The sequence below is a fragment of the Chaetodon auriga genome, chromosome 21 (assembly GCF_051107435.1).
Source record: "Chaetodon auriga isolate fChaAug3 chromosome 21, fChaAug3.hap1, whole genome shotgun sequence".
In the NCBI taxonomy this organism is placed as follows: domain Eukaryota; kingdom Metazoa; phylum Chordata; class Actinopteri; order Chaetodontiformes; family Chaetodontidae; genus Chaetodon; species Chaetodon auriga.
In genome coordinates this window covers 13,874,074-13,893,111 of record NC_135094.1, presented here as the reverse complement: position 1 = coordinate 13,893,111, position 19,038 = coordinate 13,874,074, and the positions used below count along the sequence as shown (strand labels likewise).

Genomic DNA, 19,038 nt, shown 5'->3' with positions numbered 1-19,038 from the left:
TTCAGTGGGGGAGTATAAAAAGGTTGCACCTTCGTGTCAAAGTTCTGTTGTTGTTGGGTAGCCTAGCATACTTCTTAAGAACTACAGTCTGTAATGATAATTTTTGTTTCAAGACCTTTCAGTGTCATTTAAAAATGCGATAGGACTTTCTTTGGCGACTGTTTTATGAGTTAGAGCTTCGAGTGTTTCTTGAGTGAGTGTTAGCAATGGCGCTGAAACATTTTCGGACGTTGACACCAATTTTAACGGCTTCCTATCAACGTAAAACCTTCGGACAGGCGATAAAGACGAGTCTTTCTTTACCAGCAAACTCCTACAGCACTATGAAGGGAGGCGAGGACACAGGAACAGGTATGTGTGGAAACATTCAGTAACTTAATAATGACTGTAGGAGGCAGCAGAGGCCGCCATACTGTCCGCAGGGACCAGCACACCTGTACGACAACATACCACTGCACGTCCTCAAAGCGAGGTATCATCAATAACATAATTTAGAGTCAACGCAGAACATAAAAGGTTTAAAAGCTAACTAAACACGCTCATAAAACTTCCCACTATAGTATAATAAACACATATGGAAGGTTAACTTTCCAGCCCCATCACAACATAAACGCTTTTCACGGCTCAGTTTCACTCGTTATGTGATGAATGGACCTTTTTCACAGCATGTATGTTGACAGGTCATAACAGAAGAAGCACGTGTGTATTCAGTCATCATTAAGTAACCTAGTGAGCCAGCATGCGCAACAGCAAGGCTTTGAAAGTGGTAAACTTGAATGGTACGCGGCCATAGTTAATGTTTTGAGACCCGTCTGTAGATTTAAATGTGTGCTGTGGATGTAGTTGTTTTCCCTAATGAAGGCTGCTCCTATTATTTCCATTTTATGATCAATTGATTAATCATAAGCAAAACATGATCATGTTTGATGCATTGTTTTTGCCCTTTACTTAATAAATGAATATAGCAAATTGTCAGTCTAGTTTGTGAGAGCATAGAAATGTATTGTTAACGCACTGAAATGAAACAAAACCCCTCTCAGAAACAGTTACACCACTAAAATGTGATCCTTATCCTTATGTGGTTCCTTGCACATACTACACTCTGTGATAATTTGTTTGGGGTGTAGCAAAGTAGAAAGGGCTGCCTGAGACAAATTGCCTTTTTCTTCCCCGTGCTGCCGCTCCTCTCTTCACTGGGTTTTGCTAAGCAGTCCCTTCTCCTTAGAATAGCCTGTGTGAACGAGGTAAATGCATCCAGTAGCTCTGTTTTCTTTACTCTTCCCTTGGATGCAGTCGCCTCTGGCTGCGGTTGACAGCTGGAGATGACCCCAACAATGTCAGGTCAACTGCCTGCTGCAACCTCAAGCCACAATCACTGGCGCACACACACACACTTATAAACACACACTGAGACAGAGCGAGAGCCAAGGCCCTCACCTCAGCCCACGCCATCTCTTTCATTGTTTCGCTGTCTGTCGCTGTTTCTGTTATCAAGTCTGTCCACATAAAACGATTTGCATTCCATCTCCGTCCCTCCTATTGTGGGGTTTAAACTTAATGTCTCTGAGTCGGCCTCTCGCTAAGTGTTGTGGTCCGTGTTGGTTTCTGTCTGTGCGTCTTGATCATTCTCTGTCATTAGCTGCGGGACAGACTGTGGTCACAGTGCGCAGGGGGTCTGTGGTTACCGTGGGGATAAACCGCCCTGAGGTGCGCAATGCGGTGAACCAGGAGACGGCGAGGCGTCTGCTCGAAGAGCTGGAGGCCTTCGACAGTGACCCGGACTTGAACGTGGCTGTGCTGCATGGGAAAGGTAAGAGAGCTGTAAGGAGATAAAGTGGATGGATGAAAATCTGTTTTCAGTTCAGTGTGTTGCTCGTAGGTCCTTCATTCGTGCAGATACAGAGACAGGCCGACATACTACAGAGTGTGAGCCTGATTTTCAATCTTGCTGAGGGATTTTATCTCAACTAACAGGCCTACCAGCTGTCCTATGCATCAGTTATTTTCCTCTGTGCTTCCTTTATTATTATTATTTATGCTCCACTCATTATTTAATCTCTATAAAAACTGACTTGTGGTTTCACACAGGACTCAAACCCCAGTCTCAGGTGAAAGTTCTGTGTTTGACTCGTTCATCCACCACCATCTAGTCCCTACAGCTACATGGACTTTGTCCTTCTTTACACGATCATGCCTGACTTCCTGAAGTCTTTCTAACAGAAAGCCGTGAAGGCCAGCTTCTCCTATAACAGCCCTAATGCGCTTACAATGCAGACTATCAATTTTCATGTACATACATACACAAATTATGGATATTTTCATTTAACTCTTTGGTAAGAAAGCCATTAAATACATTCACAAAACCAAACTTTTCCTTTTAAAGGGAAAATGAGGGAATTTGAGACATTCTCTTGGCAAGTTAGAGACATTTTGGCACTTTTACAAAATGCTAATTTTATATGTCAAAATCTATTTTACAACTTCCTAAGTCTTTACCCCTTTATTATTAATTTGTATACAATATTGAAAAACCAGAAAGGGAGAACATTCTTTTCATCCTTCCTCCGCCCTTCACGTCTTCCTCTCCTCGTCCTCAGCGCTCAACCTACCTTCTCTCCTTCACCTTCTTCCTCTGCATCTTTTTTCCCCAGCCTTTGCTCCATGGAGTCCTTAGATGTAGCTGACATGCTGAGGTGACCAGACTAGTGCACACACAGAAAAAACACACACACACACACACACCTGTGAGGTGGCCTGCACTGTGTCAGGCGCCCAAAGCCAGAATCATGCCATTGCTCCTAATACCTCTAAAAATAATCATCACACTTACTGAATGAACTCCTTCCCTCTGTGGAAATAATGTCTTCAACCTGGATCAACCTGTCTGCTGTATAAAGTGCGCTGTGGCCTCAAGAGACACAAGTATATACTTTGTTTGGTACTTGAGAGGTTGGAGCCTCTCCAGATGACGGCTGCTGAGTGCCACTAGTCTCAGCTGTGAAAGAAAACGGTGTGTGTTAGAGAGTAATTAGCTTGTGGTAAATGGGTTAGCTAGGAGCAGCACAGTAGGTCGTTCCAGCTAAAGTGGCTCTTCTGTGATTCCCACAATGTCTGTAATGTGCTTTTAATCGTCCCACCACACATTCCTGTCAGCAGGTTGTCCTGCATTGCTGCTCCACTGTGACAGGATGACTGACCTTCAGTGGTGATCAGCCGCCTGTCTGTGTTATGAGATGACGAGCAGGGTGGTTCTACCTTGGATGTAGTATTTCTGAAAACATAAGGAATCCATTTTGCTCAAATTAGCGCCAACACGATCACTCTCTCAGCTCTCACTTTTCAGTGTCGACAGGTTTTTTTTTTTTTTTTTTTTTTTTCACTTGTAAAATTAAGAGTAATTGCTTTCCGCAGGTTTTGAGTAAGCTGGCACATATTTGGAGTGTTTGGGATTCGGGTTTCTTCAGGCGTTTGTGGTCAGGTACAATCTAGATGTCAACCCAGCTGTGTCACTACAGGCACATCTGAACTGAGATGAAGCCATTTTTAATGTCTGTAAAGCCTCACAAGTCCCATTAAAACACATCGTACAGTCCTAAAATGTGGGCTTTTGGAGTTATCATCGTGTGACAAACTTTGTTTACAGTCAGTTCATTGTGTTCACATGACATTGAGACAGCATGCAAAATAACAGGACCCTGAAAATGAAGCAGCTGAATGGACTTCAGCTGTCATTAATTTAGCAAATTACATTTGTGGTTTTCCAACCATAATATGTCAGAATCTCTCCGGTGGAAAAAGCCCCGTTATCATATTGAACCAGTGAAGGGTCTTTAAATGCATGCTTGCTTGTTTGTTTGTTTGTTTGAACAGTGGTCCCCAACGTTTTTGGTGTATCCCCTTTAATTGATGCAAATGTGGTAAAATTTTCTAGTAATTCACAAGAAAAAAAAAATGCAAAAATTAGAGGAACAACTAAATGTCAAGTTATTTTGTGCACCACGTCATATTTGTTTCTGCTTATTAATCATTTCGCCACGACTCAGATTCATCTTGTGACCCCAGCAGGCCTGACATGACCGTCCACATACTTTTAATCAAGTCGTATACTTTCTGCCGAAGAAAACTATTTACAGTGTGCTCAGCATGGAGGAAATGTGGTTTTCTTTTCATGATTTGGGTGAAATTATCCCTTAAGGCCTCAGCTTAGTCTCCCAATCATCGCTCTTCTCTCGTAGCAGCGTCTGTGGTATCACTGCACCGCTTATTTTCAACTCCTGGAATGAGTTCACGTCTAACTGTTTATCTCTCAAACGATAAGTAAATAGAATATCGCTCTGTCTGTTCGACCTCTCGGCTCACCACCTAAACCTCCTCTGAGAGTCTCGATAATGTTTTACCCTCCTCCAGGAATGGACCAGCTCTGCATAACTTTTTTTCTCCTGCAAGGACAAAAGATTTTAGGGAGCTCCGTCACATCGCTGCTCCCATAAACAGCATGACGCACTGTTTTTCTATAATTGCCCTGCGCTGACCCACAGCTGTAATCAAAGCTCCCAGTTGATGGGTGTTGCTGGCACATGTGTTTGTTATAATCATTTTCATTACAGTTACATTAAGGAGAGAGGAGGATTTTATGAGTCCCTGCCTGAGCCTGTGACATAGTGTTTGTAGGCCTCTTGGGCAATGTTGTAATTACCACATGAATCCAACGGAAGGGGCTGTGGTCGGAGTATGTTAGTCTTCCATTAATGAGGATATTGTGTCATGCATGATCTGTGACTATGTATTGGATTTGGGCTCTTTAGGGAAGAGAAGCATTTGTGTGCCAGCCAGCCCAAAGCAAGCTGCTATCCAAATTGCAGCCCTCGGACTCCAGCTCAACTTGTTGTTTTTTTCATCCTCATCATTTTCCCTTCCTCTCTGACTTTCCAGCTGCCATACTTTGTAATTTTGTGGTCTCCTCCAGGAGGGAATTTCTGCGCTGGTTATGATCTGAAAGAGCTGGCCAATCACACAGCCTCCCTCAAATTGGAGCAAGATGTCACCAAGGGTCCCGGTCCGATGGTGAGCTCTGTTTGGGGTGTGTGTGTGTGTGTGTGTGTGTGTGTGTGTGTTTATGTATGTATGTGTGTGTGTGTGCTGGTGAGGGGTTATATCTATGTTTCCTCATGATCTTAATGGAAGGCTAAAGGTTTCCACCAAAATATAAAACCAGAAGATGTGGTCTGTAGTGATTGTGAGTATTTTTTAAGGATTTGGGAAGACAGGTAGTGGTGAAGATTTAGGGAAGGGTGTTGAATCACAGAAATGCCTCAGTAACTACAGTTGTGTGTCCTCTGGCACCCTGCTATCACTTGTTTATTCTTTATTCTTTAATGGATCCCCATTAGTCTCCGCCAAGTGGTTGCTAGTCGTCCTGGGGCAAGAAAGCCAAGCACAAAGATCAAGAAATCAAACGAAATAACTCTACAGGGAAAACAACAAACAAAAGGAACCCAGAATAGAAACAAAAACAAAAAATACTTCACAAAGAATAAGGATCATAACAGAAATGAAGCATTGTAAGCTCTAAAAACTGCAGCCTGCATAGAATGTGTTTGGATTGCATGTTAACTCTTTGGGATTGAGTGGACCTCCTGTGAAGAAAATTATAGCACTGCATCTCTTACAGAATAGGCAGGGCTTCATTTGTTCTGCAGAAGCCAGAACCTGGATCATTTGTTTCTCCTTTGTTTGACCAGTTTTAGAAAGAAATGTGGAAATATCGTCTAGAACACTGTTAGGAGATAAACCACGGCAATCAGAGAGGCGAAAAAGCCCGAAATGGATAGTGGAAATATGCATTCACGCAGACATGCTTCAAATATACCGTACAGTAAATATGTTCTGCAGGAAGCATTGTTGCTGCCTTTTATTCCTTCTCTGTTGATTTCACTGTGTTTATGTTCCGTGTGGGTTTTGATGTACTAATCCGGTTGTGCCCCCCCAGGGTCCGTCCCGCTTGGAGCTGTCGAAGCCGCTGATAGCAGCAGTCAGTGGGTTCGCTGTGGCGGGAGGGCTGGAGCTGGCTCTGCTGGCAGATCTGAGAGTGGTGGAGGAGAGCGCCATCATGGGGGTGTTCTGTCGCAGGTTTGGTACGTCTGACACCTCATGCTACAGCTGTCATTACTGCTACTGCAGCTACTACTGTGCTACGTTGCACTGCACTTCTACCAGCAGTGGTGGTGTGAGGACAGTGCTTCTGCTTCTGTTTAAAAATGCCACTAATGTTACTGCTGCCGGAGCTTTTTAACCTTTATTCAAGGTAGCTTTACTGAGACTCTGGGGGTTTAGAGCCTTAAGGCCAGTGGTGGTAATGAGGGAGGTGGGAGTACTTCTCATTCACTTTCTCTACTTGAGTTTATCCTGCGGGTCCAGAGATTGAACCAGCGTCCTTCACACAGCTTCACAAAAAATGCCCTACAGGCTCTTCTTCTACTAGTAGCACTAATATGTTTTGTGAAGCTTTTATTTCAGCTAATATCGTTGTAATGCTGTTAGTAGTGAAACTATGATAGCTACTCCAAAGTACTACTGTGACAAATAACAAGAGTTACTTAACTACTGTTGCCACTTCATGTACATCTTTTACCCCTGCAGCTGTCACCAGTGGTTGTCACAGTAATACTTTAGCAGTAGTAGTAGTAGTAGTAGTAGTAGTAGTAGTAGTAGTAGTAGCAGCAGCAGCAGTGCTACCTCTGAGCACTTGCTGGGCTTGAGACAATTCTCTTTACTTGTCCAAGCAGTAGTGTTACCATCACTACTTCCACTACACCTGGTGCCATGCCATAGTACAACGGCTCATTATTCTGGTTCACTGCATTATTCTTTCCCATCCGTATGACACAATGACCCTCCTCTGCTCTGACCCTGACATTTTTTTTCTCAGCCTAGCTGTAACCAAGCAGCGACCGCTAGCCAGTCAGAGACATTGGGAGGGTCTTTTTGGACGTTTTTCAAACTGTTGGGGTTTTGACATAATAGGCTGATCGGCAGCCCCCCTACAGCGATCACCCCTCCCTGCTACCCAGTATAATCTCAGCTAGTGCTCATGTCGTCGCTTCCATTTGACTCATCCTCTATAAGTATAGCTCCAGATACTGTGACTGCTGCTTTTTGATGTTCCTGATGTTTGAAGAGCCAGGGGTCTTATATGCAGCAGACCATCTCTCTTCCCTCTTTTACTGTCCTTCTGTCTGTCCATGAAAGTATCCTTGTTTTTCTTTGCATCCAAGCATGCATCATTTGTCTCCTAATGCCAGGAAGTCAACGCCGTTTTCTATTTTTCAACTCTGTTACTCTGTCCTCTGTTATCACCCCAGCCTCCTCTTGTTTGTGTGCGACGGTGGAGTCATGGTGCGATAACACCACTGACGGTGACCTTTTGGCATCACAGCCAGAGTCTGCTGGGCAGTGTTGATAAGTAGGAGAGGAAGCAACCGACTGCCAGGTTTCCACTGCGGGGCCAAACAGGGCTTACATATTATTTATGTCACACAGTTTCCTCATAAACAACATTTTCCTTTTTTGGCGTCTTGTAGCTCACTGGCACAGTTTGCCCGCTGACTCAGCTATAGTTTTAAAAGAACAAGTAGTACTTTGGATCTTCTGCTGTAAACACTTTAAGCTAATCCTGATCCCAGCAAGTCACGGTTGGCTTTACTATGTAAAAGTGGCTCGTGTTGGACCGTTGCAGCATCCCTCATATAGCTGTCATTGCTTTAGCCATGCTGCTGGAGGGTTTAAAATACGACCATGATGTTTATAAATACAACTGTTGTACTATAATTTACTGGCAGTACTAGATTTAGAGTGTAAACATGCAGGGCTTATCATCTCAGGCCTGTAATTTAACAGGAGAGCATCCTGGCAGTGCCCTTGTCTTTGTGTCTGTCCGACTGTCCGTCCTCCCAGACTGTCTGGTGGCGAGTCTGCAGTGCCAAGCCACACTCCAGTCTCTCTACACTGTTACTTTTCACTTAAAGAGCCATTTTAACATCATTATTGCAGATAATCATTTATCTGATAGCTAAACGTAATTAATGACTATTATTTAAAAAACACCACAGTTTAGTGTCAGTTCAGTGTTATCCACTGTTAGCATTCAAATTCAAGCACAGGCATTGCAAAGAGGAAACGTAGGAAAACAGCTGAAGACAGAGGTTCAGATTAGGGGAGACACAGGAGAAAGTAATGCCAGGGTTATAATTTTAATAATGGATTATCAGTGCATGTCTGGAACACAAACTGCTTTCAACAGATTCAGAGCTCTCCATCTGGAGGATGATATTAATGTAACGCCTGCACTCAAACCTCTTCCATCAGCTCACAACTATGTTTGGGAGGCAGAAATGAGCATTACTGCGGTTTTGACACATTAAGTTGCACATTTCCTCCCAGCACTTAATTCTCTGCCTCTTGATTGCCACATATCTTCAAGGCTTGTTTGTCAACACATTTGCCTGTTTCCCCCAGCTTAATTGAAACCACTGCGGTTTTTCATTCAGTTGTGCATTTAGCAGAGCGATTATTACTTTGACTGCTGGTTTTCAGCATTTTTGTACCCGTACTCGGCGTAGTTGAATGCTGCACAACCAACATCTTCACCCTTTTAGGCCTGTAGTTAGTGTAGTTGAAATCCTGGTGTGGGCGAGGGGACATTAACAACATTTAATGGGGTTGCATTCCACATGAGAGTTAAGTTTCGAAAAAACAGACGTGACTGCGGATAAAGACACAGCAGTATGCGTTTAAACTTAAGTTATATTACCAGCATTAAACAATTGAGAACCAAACTTCCCTGCCCATTGACATCAAACGCAGCGCAGCTCTGTGGGACGCACAGTTTATTTAAAGATTCTGTGTTTCTTACCGATTATTTCCTTTTAATGGTTGAATTCTGTAACCGTTTTGGGGTCGGGCGCAGATGGCAGCAGCAGCCGGAGGGAATCCCTGGTGGCTTTGGAGTCGAAAAACCCTCAGAGGCTTGCTGCACCACTCTGATGTGGGCCAATGGCAACCATAAGGATCTGACAGCTTTCTGGCACGTGATTGGCTGCCGAACCTGTGGCTTCCTGTCTGGGGCCCCTCTGCCCCGCCGAGGAGGAAATGAGAAGGAGGAGATGGTTGCGTCACAGGGGTCTGGTATTAGTGTCTACTGCTCATTGAATGTTGAGAGACCTGAATGAAAAACCACCATGCTTACTTAATTCCCTGATGTTATTTTGGTTTCTTAAACCAGAGGAACATCACAAAGCAAAAAAAAAAAAAAAAAAAAGTTGGCACCGGAAAAGGAAACTTAAAATAGTTCAGTAGTGCTTCATTCAAGGAGTTTTCTTTAAATGGTGAGGCTCAATCAGGCAGGCATGGAGGTTGTTAGGACAGTGCTCCTGATTTTCCTGTTGAAAATGGAGAGCGCTGAGTGGAGACCCCTCAGACACACACACACACACACCAGTCAGCCAGGTCTGTCTGTCCCTTTCTCTTCTTCCCAGTTTTAAGTCCTCTCTCATACCTGGACGAGGGACCGACAAAGAGTGCCAGAGAAGAAGAAGCCACATGTTGAATCGAAGTCAAACCTCGGTCCAAAGCTGACATAACATCGGCCAATTCAAACACCCGTTCGGCGAGCTTGAAACTGAGTGACATAGTCCAGTGATTACATCATCTCGCCTCAAAACCGGCACTGCTTTCGAAACTTCAGGTTTCTTTTCCATAAAGAGTGAATGGACGCAGCAGTCGTGTGCAGAGACAGAAATCGATTTAAGTGGATGAATTGATGGAAAACAGTGGGCATCACTTTGCACAGTTACAAACAGCTTCAGATTAAAGACAATGGCCCTGTCTTTATAATGTGAAGCATTCAGTGACTTTGGCGCAGATGGGCTTTGTAATAGGATCTAATCACGTTCATACTTTCATGTGATCTTGCGCTTCCTCTGCTGTTTTCATTGTTGAAGGCCCTGTTTGCAGCCTTGGTGGTCTCTCATAATGGTGCCCCAGCAACTAAAGAAGACGCAGCCCTGGTATTAACTCTGTGCCCGAAATACTTGAAATCAAGTTCCCTGCGTGGCACCCATCTTTGACCCAGCCCAATGGGAGCTATTTTCCTCCATTCCCAGCGAGTATTTCAGACTGAGCCTCCAATTGAAGGCTTGCTCTTTTCCCTCTGTCCATTTAGGCTACCGTTGTCCGGAAATTGTTAATCCACATCAAACTTAATCGCATTACCCTCATGGGAGGCCATTGTGCTGGGTCTTACTTTGATGTGGCGAGGATGCCAGCAGCACCAGCAGCAAACCAGAACACTGCAGTGTGTGGTGCTTCACACTCTGTTCACAGGTTATTAGCAGCTGTAGACGGTGGATGTGATGTCCCATGGAGTGTGGTCTCCTCTTGTCAGACTCGGTCCCTCTATCAGGGACAAAAATGATGGCTTTTCTGTCCACAAGGAGTTCAGGGGTCAGCTATAGATCAGCGGTCGTGTAGCTGGTAGGGATTAAATGGCTTCATCTGACATTTCAGCAGGGTGACAGGTGGGCTTGAACCCAGCTCCACTTTTCTGATCAATACAAAGTTGATCAATACAAGTTACAGGAGGCAAGAGCTCAGTATGTGACAGAATTTCTTTCAAACATTACTCAAGGTAAAATGCTGAAAAATATAATGAAATACTTTTAAATGCTCGTTTTTTTTTTTTTTTTAGCAATGAGTGCTGATTGAGAGTCCTAAAAATCAAAACACCAAAGATACGTTTTGAAATGCAGCTTTTTGCGATGACTCAAATAGGATTCGGGAAAAGCTGAACTGTGCTGATACCACAGGCCAACACATCACACCGAACTCTGCAGCAAGGAGATAAAATAGATTTCTTTTTTTCCTCCATACTCCTCCGACACGCCAGTCAGATAAGCCGTGATGCAGGAAGAGAACCACCTATCTAGTTATTAAACAATAGGCTTTGCTGACTCATGTTCAACCTTGTTAATAACAAGCTGCAGTCTTGACAATGGGCTTATCTGCTTTGAACAAGAAGGCAGAGGGCTCCTTTGCAAATGTTTGGCTCATTATGGAATGCCAGCGATGACAAATCCACACTTCAGTGCTGCGGACGCTGACTGATTATCTCGTATCAGGATCACTGCCAAACATTTTCCTCTATGAAACTTGGAATAAGGGATCAGAAGCCACCGCTCTCCACCTCAGCCGTCTCCTTTAAAGCCAAACATGCCTTTTGAGTTAAAGCTACTTCAAGGAGGTTCTCCCAACCTCCAGGCTCCCATTCATGTGGGACAAAGCACAGATCTGTGTAAATTCCTGCAAACAGGACACATCAGAGACGGGACTATCAGACAGAGAGAGATGGGTGAGGGTTGGAGGTGCTGGAGACGAGTGCTGTGGATAAGGAGGGAGATCCTTCCGGTTGCTGATAGCAATGGTGCCAACAGCAGCACCAAAGACAGACAGACTGGAGGTCAACCTGGCTCTTTATCTGTCCTTCTTAGAGTGAGGCTCTGTCTTCCTCTGCCTCATTCCACCTCTGCGCGCCTCTTCCTGTTTTCTAGCCAGCCTCTCGTATCTCTCTGTCATTCATTTTTATTCATCTTTCTGTCCTTTGCTATAATTAAAAAGGTTGATGTACACAACCAAGGGAAGGTCTTTGCACCATTCAACCTTCTGCCACTGAGCACTATGATTCCTAAACAGGGGTACATATATTAGGATTTGGTGAAAACTTATTATCAAATATTGAGTCAGCTGTAACACTTGGTTATGAATACTGTCAGACAGATAAGTCTCAATTTAAATGAACATGTTTGGAACATGATGGGTGTTTGAGTTCATCTTATACGGCTGTGGGTATATATCAGACATACAGTTTGGGAGCCACTGCACTATAGGCTGGTGCGTGTGTGTTTCCGTGTGTGTGAACCTGCTGTACAGACGTACTTGTATAGGAATGCGCTTATGCATGTAAGTGTGTGAAGTTACATGTGGCGTAGGACAAATCTCCACGGAGCAAATCCTTAGCTCAGACACTCTCGGTTGTTGTCTCAGTCAATATTGAAAAGACCTTGAACCTCACACACACCTGCACTGCAAGAATCTGTGCTATTCTTATCGTTGAGCTCCCGAGAAAGGAATTCAGGCATCACGTATGTTGCATTTCATCGGCTCGGGGTGCTCAGCCGAGCACTGTAATTCACATTTCGGCGGAGTATGTTCCTGTAATGAGAGATGACTGAAAATTTGAGTCAAATCTAGTATTTGTAACATCCTCCTCCCCCCACCTAATCACAGCGCCACATGTGGTGACTGAACCCAAACCAGGCCCCTGGATTGGTGGCACATGTATTAATGCCGGTATTCCGTGTATTCCACCTTCATTCATTTGACTGACATGGGGAAAGAGAGTAACTTGCAGAGTATGAATAGAATCACAGTATTTCCGCGACTCCCCAAAAAGAATGGCAGAGGAGGGAGGAAAAAAAAACGAGAGCTAGCATGATGATTTGGGGTTATGAAAACATGTCCGACACATGTGCTCCCAATAAGGGGCGGTCAAATAGAATCAGGGACTTGGAGGAATTAGGGAGTTGGGATTGTGGCGTGGAACTTGGGAGCGCTGAACGGTAGAAAGTATGCCAGTTCCAGCTGGTGCTCTTTAGAAATTAGGACAGATGCCAGAAGCTTACTGTACCTTGCAGTAGGCTCTCTCTCTCTCCTCTAGTTTCTCTCCTCCCTCCCATCCCTCGTTCTCTCTGGAAGGCTCAGAAATAATGCAAATGTGTCCGGTGAGACTGAGAGTAAGGAGGAGTTTGAGCTTTCACGCACTGGCGGAAAGAAAACAGAGTTACAGTTAAGGAGTAAAATTGTTTAAAAACTTTGTTCCCCTGACAGCTGTAACCTAGATTAATGCCAGCAGAAGAGTATGTGTTTCTAAGTGTTTCTGGGCCTGCTTTCACACAGATGAGCCGAAGCCAATACACTGGCACACTGACTTACATTTCCTTTCACCTTTTTTTTTTTTGCTGGCTCAGGAATCTCCAAATGTGATAGATCAGCAGTGCAGTAGGAAGGTGTAGATATTTTCAACCAGTCTGTAACACAGACTGCGTGTAAGTGTGTAAGATAGGGCTGCAGCTGATAATTATTTTCAGTCTGTCAGTTTATTCGATTTGTCAGTGAGACAACGTGACAAAATTAAGAAGACTGCCCAAGCTGACATCTTTAAAGGACTTGTTTTGTCCAAAAGCCAAAGGTATTACATGTCCAATAAGGTAAAACAGAAAAATATAGGCAATGATCACATTTGAGAAATTCAAACAAGAGATCATTTGGCATTTTTTCTTGATAAAAGACTAATACTGACTGACCAGTCAAATAATAGATCAATCAACTAATTTAATTGTTTTGGGTTCTTGTGATTAGTGAGTATAAATGTGTTGGTCTGATGTGGCGTGGACCATTTTGAAAACTTGACTACTCATCTTGGTACCCGTATCACAGTCATACAAGCAGACACACATCTTATACTGAACATCTCTTCTTTCAGGAGTTCCCCTCATTGACGGAGGCACAGTGCGGCTCCCTCACCTCATTGGTCTGTCACGAGCCCTTGACCTGATTCTGACTGGACGGCCAATCGGAGCTCAGGAGGCCCTTGCCTACGGAGTAGCTAACAGAGTTGTTCCTGATGGCCAAGGTATTGTCGGTCTTTATCAGTGCTGTGACATAAATAGTAGCCAGATTTTTCTAAAACGTTGGTATTGACAAAAGGAATTCAGGAAATGATGGTGTGATTAATAAATAAGTATGTGATTAATGGTGGGTTTACAGCGTGTTGTAGTTAGCATGATAGGACATTTGATAGCACATGGTAGAGATATAAAGAGCAGGTGTGGGGGAGGCTGTGAGCGCTGTGTCTGTTGGGGGGAAGTAAAAATCGTTATTCACTGTGAAGACCAGTCCTGTAGACACCACAGAGAAACAGGCCGGTGACCCAGTTTCATTCAGGAAATGTCGTTTTTAAGAGACTGTCTTGTAGGTAAGATCAGACAAAAATCGTATATAATCTAAATTTGTTCCAGTCGATCTGTTTTCTTTATTTGGCTCCAACACCACGCTGGAGCCATAACTCAACATTAGCACCGTCCTCTCCTCACTCATTCAAGCAGCAGTCTGAGGATTAAGCTATGCACGCATTTCAATATGGCATTTCCTGTATTATATTAATGCATGAACACTCCGTATCCTTAAATCCCAAAAAAGCCGTTCCATGTGCAAATCTCAGACTCCCTCCCCTCTCTCCTTTAGACGTTAGAAGAAGATTAGCTTAATTCTTTTAGGAAGTTCCTCTTCCCACAGTCAAGCCTCGGCCTAATTGGCCTCTCTGAGGGATGATCACTTAGCGAGGGTTTAACATCAGAGGAAAGCGAAGAAGTAGCAACGCACCAACACGTACACGCACACGGGGCATCAAAGTTTGGCATCATGAGGCGTAGTTCTTTCCATAGGACTGATCTGGATGTGGTCCAGCGCTTTCATGTGGGCGAGGAGGCAGAGTGGCATGGGTACAGCTCATGGAGACACAGCAGCAGGGAAAGGCAGCGTGGAAGGGCTTTGTAATAAGAGAAAGGGTTTTATTTATTTGTTTCACGTACATAAACACAAAACGCATGAAGGAAATGTAAAATTATGAGTGAGGGAGTGGTCGAAACCACACCCAAAAGACGTACAAAAGGTAAGATACAAACCAATCCATATTAAATATCAGAACCCCACGTGGAAAATAAGTATAGGATTCAAGGACAACGAGCGATTGCTGTATTTACATGATGAACGGTTTCATAGTGATCATCATCGTTCCAAATCAAACATATTTGACAGCAGGCCATTTTAAAGTCTCTTTTTGTGTATAGACAGTGACAGCGCAGAATCCATTAAATCTACATTTTCATTCCACAACAGAGCTGCTGTGACGTTTGATAGAAAACAGACCGTGGGATGTCGAGTTAGCTAAATGTGACTTTAAATTATTAGCATGACAATATCTAAAAACCTGAAGGTAAATCTCTGTTCTCATATCTCACTTATACAGATACATTGGAAAAGTACTTATAACAGTATGTTAAATATAGATGAATTAAACTGAATTAAACTGTAATATGTGAAGAAACCTTCATTATGTACAAAACTTATTTTTCTCAGAATGACAAGACATTTAGTGACTTTACTGCAGACAAATCCAACCTGTTTTCTCCAATAGAGTTTATCATCAGTCATAATACCTAAAAACATGTTGATGAAAGGTCATGTCTTCATTCTGAATATAAAGTTTACTTTTCTCACTGTCATATTTCTTGTTTCCTGTCATTAACGCATTAACCTGTACACATTTCCTTTGTTTAGAATTTGCTGTTCGTCCTGCTCTGTGTTCTGTTTGTGTTCGTCTGTGTCACTGTGTTGCACTGACTCCATGGTGCTGCCACAGCTTTGCAGGAAGCTCTGCAGTTAGCGGAGCAGATCAGCGCCTTCCCTCAGCAGTGTCTGCGGGCCGACCGATCCTCAGCCATATACAGCTGCTACGACGCTCCCTCCTTCACACAGGTACACCTGACGTAGCACATCTACATATATACAAAAAAAAAGTCATTAACGCTTCTAACCGGTCTTCCTGTGTCCAGGCCATGCAGTATGAGACGGACCACGGACTTCCTGTCATCCAATCAGAAGCTGTTCCCGGGGCAACCAGGTTCACAGCTGGAACGGGAAGAGGAGGAAAATTCTCCTAGGATTTAGTTTGCAGAGGCCTCATGAAATGTGATTTTCAGGTGATCTGTCGCATCTCGCTACATCCATGTCGGAGGACAACAGTTACATTTTCAAACGTACGGCCGATTTCAGACGCTTCAACAGTGCTGAACGAACCTCGGCAGTTTTTCTGCTGTTTTAGAATATGTTGCATCTGTTTTATATTCATTCGCATCACTTCCCACATTTCAGAAGTAGATAATAATGACTTGTAGTTGCATAAAATACAAGAACTAAGTTGACTTTTGTAAAGTAGGGCAGCTGCAAAGCCTTTATTCTGCACTAAATTTATACAAGGTTGAGAATGTTCACTTTATCCACCCTGTTGTAACTTTAGGTTTAGTTATCATTGTTTAGGTTTGGTGGGGGTTACAACTGCGAGCAACACACTTTTTTTCACATCCAAATTTTGGAGAAAATACCAGGAAGATTAAGACAAAAGTAAAGTTAGCCTAATGTATATTTTAGAGTCACAATTTGCCGTTGCTGCCCTGAGCCGTTTCCCTCCCGACGCTCAGTCCCCGAGCTCCACATTTCATGTAGCGGCGTGTACACAGCTGTTTTCAAATGAAGGCCGTTTGGACTCTGATGGTTGGGAGGGAATGCTGCTCAAAGTATAGACTGGGGCTTTAACTTTCATTTTCATGATGCAAAACACACACGCACACACACGCACACAAAGCTCTAGTCATCTTCTCCAAAACTAGGTTCAACCCAAGCTGATTAAACCAAACCAAAGTGCTGTTTTGTTTTTCATTTGAACCTCAGCCATTAGTCAGATTTTCTTGTTTGTGAATCATAAATATATGTCTTGTGTAAATCAGTGATCTTGCACCTTTATTTTTTAATCACTGAGGAGAACCGCTGAGCTATACTTATGCGCTGGGCGACGCAAAGCCGTAGGAAGGCTGCGACCACAAAACTAATCCGACACAAAAGCCTAAAAAGGCATCAAAAGCACGAAAACCTGCAGCAGCTCGCCATTGTTCCTCTGACTTGAAAAACACTTGATGACTGGGATAAGACCTGTGTTCGGGTATGTGTGTGAGTGTGACCCAGTACCCTTAGCAATATACTGTAATTATTGCAGAGGATTCAGCACTTTTTGTCAGATCTGTGCCAGGTGTAAGCATTCCTATGGTTTTGGAGCACACTTCCCCTTAATTTTGCGTGTTGGAGCGACGTGTGTGTGTCATACTTGAGAGCACAACACACATACAGGGTTCTCTGTATGTGCGTTGAGTTCTCTTCGGTGACCTTTTAATGCTCTTTAATAAAAATGTCTCCCAGAAAGACTGAAGATGAACTAAAACCAAGATGTATGGTGACGCGTGTGTGTTTGCACATGTGAGTCGAGGAGATAGATACAGACAACGACCTCATTAGGTCTAGGAGGTGTCCTGTCTAGACAGTGTGATGACAGGACACAGAACCTCTGTTTAATGTTTCCTCCTCCTCCCTCTGCTTCCAATTCACCCAGCATACACACACACACACACACATCACCTGCTCTCCCTGCGGGGACACACACACACACACACACACACACACACACACATACGCACTCTTGCTTAATCTCAAGCAAAATGTTGAGAACATATAGAAGTATTTAAGTGCTTTTTTAAATCATTGTCAGCCCACAGCGAGCAGCTTGTTAATCACCGGGTCGCTGTGACAGGACTGGAAAGCACCAACGAGGAAGAAGTTGTGAAAGTTTTTGTGCTGACTTGTTTGTTTAATATGACACATGCCCGAGGTTAATGGCCCGTGAAGTGTTTAAAACGTGAATTCCACCAGCTGACTTGTGTGAAATCACCCATTTCCTTTCATAGTTTTAAACTCAAAAGGACTGTTCCCCTGTTTCTGTGTTTAGAGCAAATAAAGCATCTTGAGAAAACTCACCATTCGCTGGATCATTGCCAGTGAAAGGAGGTTTTTTCTTTTTCATTTTTTGTTGCTCAAACTAAGCTTAGCCACTGAATCTGTATTATAAATCAGGGATTTAAGCAAATGGGACTTTTGAGTCCAAGGAAAATGAAAAAGAAAAAAGCTGATAAATGACATCCTGGAGAGCATTGGTTCCCTGTCAGCCCAGTATGGTGTCTTCAGCCCTGGTTCTGTTATTTTAGAGCTTGATCAGTCGGTTTCCTCTCCAACACACGCACACACACACACACACACACACAGGCACACAGATACACATGTAATTTTATTCAGTTTGAAGTCTTTGCATGTCCTTTTCATACTGTACCGACTGGATTTCTGCTTGGATGACAGGAAAAACAGTTTTAAAATCTAGAAATCTCCTCTGGTGTGATGTGCTAGTAATATGAAATTAAGTTTTAGTGAACGGGCAATAACATGCAAGAGGGACCAGCATGGTTCTTTAACATGCTGGAAAAGGACTTACGAATATGACATTTCATTTTATCTGTATTAGAGTGAGATGTTGTATTTAGTATTAAAGCTACCCTGCGTTAAAGTGTGTGTGTGTTGGTGGTGGTATGTGTTGCTTTGATGCTGGTTCTCACTCTTCACATGCAGATAAGATAGGCTCTGGCAGCAGCAGCAGTAGCAGAGACGCAGAGATATGGACACCTTTGGGCCTTATCACCAGGACCATCACAGACTGAAGGGACCACGGAGACATAACACAGGTTAGAGTGAAAGGAATCATGGGAGGGAGAGAAGGAAATGAAGATTTTTTGAGAATTCCTTTTCTGGTGTCAGAGGCTTCTGGGACATAATCAGCTGCGCTCTGCGACAGCATGGCATCAGTGGTGAAAGAAGTATTCAGATCCTTAGTAGAAGTACTAATACCATGCTGTGAAAATACTTGATTAAAAGCAAAAGCCCTGCATTAAGTAAAGGGGTTGAAGTTTTATCAGCAAAATTTACTTTAAATATGAAAATTTAAAGTTTTAATTCTGCAATAAAATGTTCCCTGTCAGCGTTTTGCTATAATATCTGATGTTTTTGTATTAATATTAATATTAATATTAATATTACAGCTGCGTTCATGTGTACGTAGTATTTCACTGCTGTAGATGGTTAAAGTTGCGCGCATTTTAACTACTTTGTGTACTTTTGGGTAGTTTAATCTACAGCAATGCAGCATCTTCATTTAACACTTAAATCTCCAAGTTTATATATATAAAAAACAAAATAATAATAATCATTCAAAAT

General features: G+C 43.2%; 1 protein-coding gene across 1 annotated transcript; it reads left to right on the top strand.

Moving 5' to 3' along the window:
* The first annotated feature begins 14 nt into the window (after positions 1 to 14).
* On the top strand, positions 15 to 18,337 carry LOC143339992 (enoyl-CoA hydratase EchA19). The gene is made up of 7 exons (XM_076761565.1): positions 15 to 351; positions 1,640 to 1,810; positions 4,967 to 5,064; positions 5,990 to 6,134; positions 13,595 to 13,744; positions 15,533 to 15,648; positions 15,726 to 18,337. The coding sequence occupies exons 1-7, from the start codon at positions 207 to 209 to the stop codon at positions 15,831 to 15,833; spliced, it is 933 nt and encodes a 310-aa protein (XP_076617680.1). The 5' UTR covers positions 15 to 206; the 3' UTR covers positions 15,834 to 18,337.
* The last annotated feature ends 701 nt before the right edge of the window (positions 18,338 to 19,038 follow it).

Bases quoted from the DNA above. Each gene is read 5' to 3' on its own strand.
- LOC143339992 (XM_076761565.1), top strand. From the start codon at position 207: ATGGCGCTGAAACATTTTCGGACGTTGACACCAATTTTAACGGCTTCC. The intron at 352-1,639 runs GTATGTGTGGAA...CTCTGTCATTAG, and splicing joins AGGCGAGGACACAGGAACAG to CTGCGGGACAGACTGTGGTC. The intron at 13,745-15,532 runs GTATTGTCGGTC...GTGCTGCCACAG, and splicing joins AGTTGTTCCTGATGGCCAAG to CTTTGCAGGAAGCTCTGCAG.